A 2,451-nucleotide genomic window follows, 5' to 3' on the forward strand; every position below is an offset into this window, starting at 1 on the left:
ACAACAGCCACCGAGGGAAGATAAGGAATAAAAATCATCATTTTAGTGACTCTTAAAATAATCAATTAAAGTAGTGGGGAAAACGATTGATGAGTTTATCCACATTCTGCTCACGTACAGTTCAGCGTGTGACAGTTTCCTGTTTCCTGAAGCAGAAGTTTGATGATCAGAGTGTGTTGATCAAGAAGTGAATGGGAAAACTCCCAACACAAGTTCAACTGTCAGGAGATCTCAGACCTTCCTCTCATGCTGGTCCGAGGGGAAACTTTCACAATAAAAGCTCCAGTAAGGAGATGTTAAGTGGAGTACTTTCCTCTTCGTCCACGTAAGGACTTCCTGTGTGCATCAGCTGATGACGGCGATGACGTCGGGACCGCCTTCATTTCACTTTGTCCATGTCGATGGCTGTGATTGGCTCCTCCTCCTGGACGGCCACGCCCCCTGCTGACTGACAGCAGGTGTGCTGATGGTCCTTCCAGTCCTGCAGAGAAAAACACTGTTTATATTCATACGTGTCTTTACACTGTCATCCTGATAAAGTGACAATATCAGCTGATTCTTTTCCCTCCTGCTCCCATCTCCATTCATATTTAGAGGAGAACTCCAGACAGGAACTCATATTAAGTTTGCTCCAAATGTTATTCTTGTGATGCAAAGGAGAACATGTTGTCCTGACTCATACAGAAATGTAATATATATACGTATATGTCCCTATATCAAGAGTAGTGGTTCCATATATGTCACCCATACAAGCATACTGTACATAAATGTGTGTATTTGTATAGGATAAAAAAATATATGTTAATACATGAAATTGCTCCAATTTCAAATAGATTTCACATATAATTTTTACAAATATGTACAAATAAAATAAAAAATGTATATTTCATATATTTAAATTCGACATATCTACATATATTCCATTCGCTTTCTTGGTGAAATAAATGTTAAAAATAATAAATAATAATACATGACGGATCGTCGAGGCGAGTCTCACCTTCCTCTGACAGAAGGTGGAGCAGTAGTTGACTTTGTGACAGCCCGTACACTCACTCATCGCCACCCGGCCACAGTTCACACACATCTGCTGCAGAGGCAACACAGGAAAACACAGTTTAAATACAGAGGAGCAGAGAAAATTCATTCAGATTTCTCTTTGAAGTCAGGATATCTCAGGTTGGAGAACAGCTTTGAGGGCTGCTCTTTGTAAAAAAGACAAGTGTGTGTGTGTGTGTGTGTGTGTGTGTGTCTGTCTGTGTGCGTGTGTGTCATACGTTGATGATGATCTCAGTGATGTCAGAGCTCCTCTTGGCCTCAGGGTCGTCTGGCTGCTGAAAGGAAATCTGGTTCTGAAACGACTGACTGAAACCACACTGAACGCACACACACACACACACACGCACACACACACACACACACACACACACACACACACAATAGGTAATTCAGTAAGCTCACATGAGATCACACATTTGTATTTGTGTAATAATTTAATTCTGCTGATCTAAATCTCAGTCTGTGTGCGTGTGTGTGTGTGTGTGCGTGTGTGTGTGTGTGTTCTCACCTCCTTCCTCCCTCCCTGACCTTTGAACCCCGCCGTGTCCCCTGAGGAGTTTTTGGCCTGTTCGATCAGAGCCTTCAGCTGCTGCACGTTGCTCAGCAGCGTGTTGGCCAGCTCCTCCAGGTACAACCAGGTGTTCTTCTGCCCCTCGCTCACTGCCGGCCCCGCCCCCCCTATTGGCCCCTCCTCCAGCCCGCTCACCAGCCCCGCAGATGGAGACGCCGCCGGTGTCGTCGTCACCGCCAACTTGGCCTGAACGGGCTGAGGAGTCACCGCCAACGCTGGCAAAGCTGTCAGCACTGAGACAGAAGAAGAAGAAGAAGAAAGATTAATTACACAGACACCAAACAACAATGAGTTATTTTCATTATTGATCAGTCTAATAAACAAATATTATCATCAAATTAATCATTTGGTTTCTAAACTCTCAGATATTTTATAACAATTTGGTCTAAAATAGTAAAATAAAATGTGCCTGTAAATTCACTAAACAAAACAACAGCCCAAAACTGTGCAGATTCAGTTCACTATAATAAGAAAACCAACAAATATTCACATTTTAGAGGCTGATATTTGAGGCAAATTGGCTGAAAAAGTTACTCAACACTGAATTAATTATCAGAATTGTTAACAAATAATTTTCTGTCAGAAAATCTGTTCAGAATTCAGTCAAACCTTCCTCATGCTCATTAAAATGATTATAAGAATTAAAAATAATATAACTTTTATAATTGAAAACTGCTATAACAACTATTGAACTGTGAGAAGCTCAAGTGTGTCCAGGTGATTTTATTTCACACTAATGATTAGTTTCATTACTGCTGATTATTTAATCTTGTCTGTAAACTGCTCATCCCCGTTTCCCAGAGTTCAGTTTGAAGTTTTCATAA

General features: G+C 41.2%; 1 protein-coding gene across 1 annotated transcript in view; it reads right to left on the reverse strand.

Annotated features, from left to right (window-relative positions):
* Positions 1 to 6: 6 nt before the first annotated feature.
* The window catches only part of LOC111665090 (DEAF1 transcription factor), an 11,442-nt gene continuing 8,997 nt past the window's right edge, over positions 7 to 2,451 (reverse strand). Inside the window, 2 exon segments of the mRNA XM_087177617.1 lie at positions 7 to 481; positions 998 to 1,087. Coding sequence (XP_087033743.1) covers positions 380 to 481; positions 998 to 1,087 — 192 coding nt within the window. The 3' untranslated portion in view covers positions 7 to 379.

Source organism: Seriola lalandi, unplaced genomic scaffold (genome assembly GCF_002814215.2).
Source record: "Seriola lalandi dorsalis isolate HSWRI2012SDOR001 ecotype SW California unplaced genomic scaffold, Sedor1 jcf7180002054614, whole genome shotgun sequence".
Lineage (NCBI taxonomy): Eukaryota > Metazoa > Chordata > Actinopteri > Carangiformes > Carangidae > Seriola > Seriola lalandi.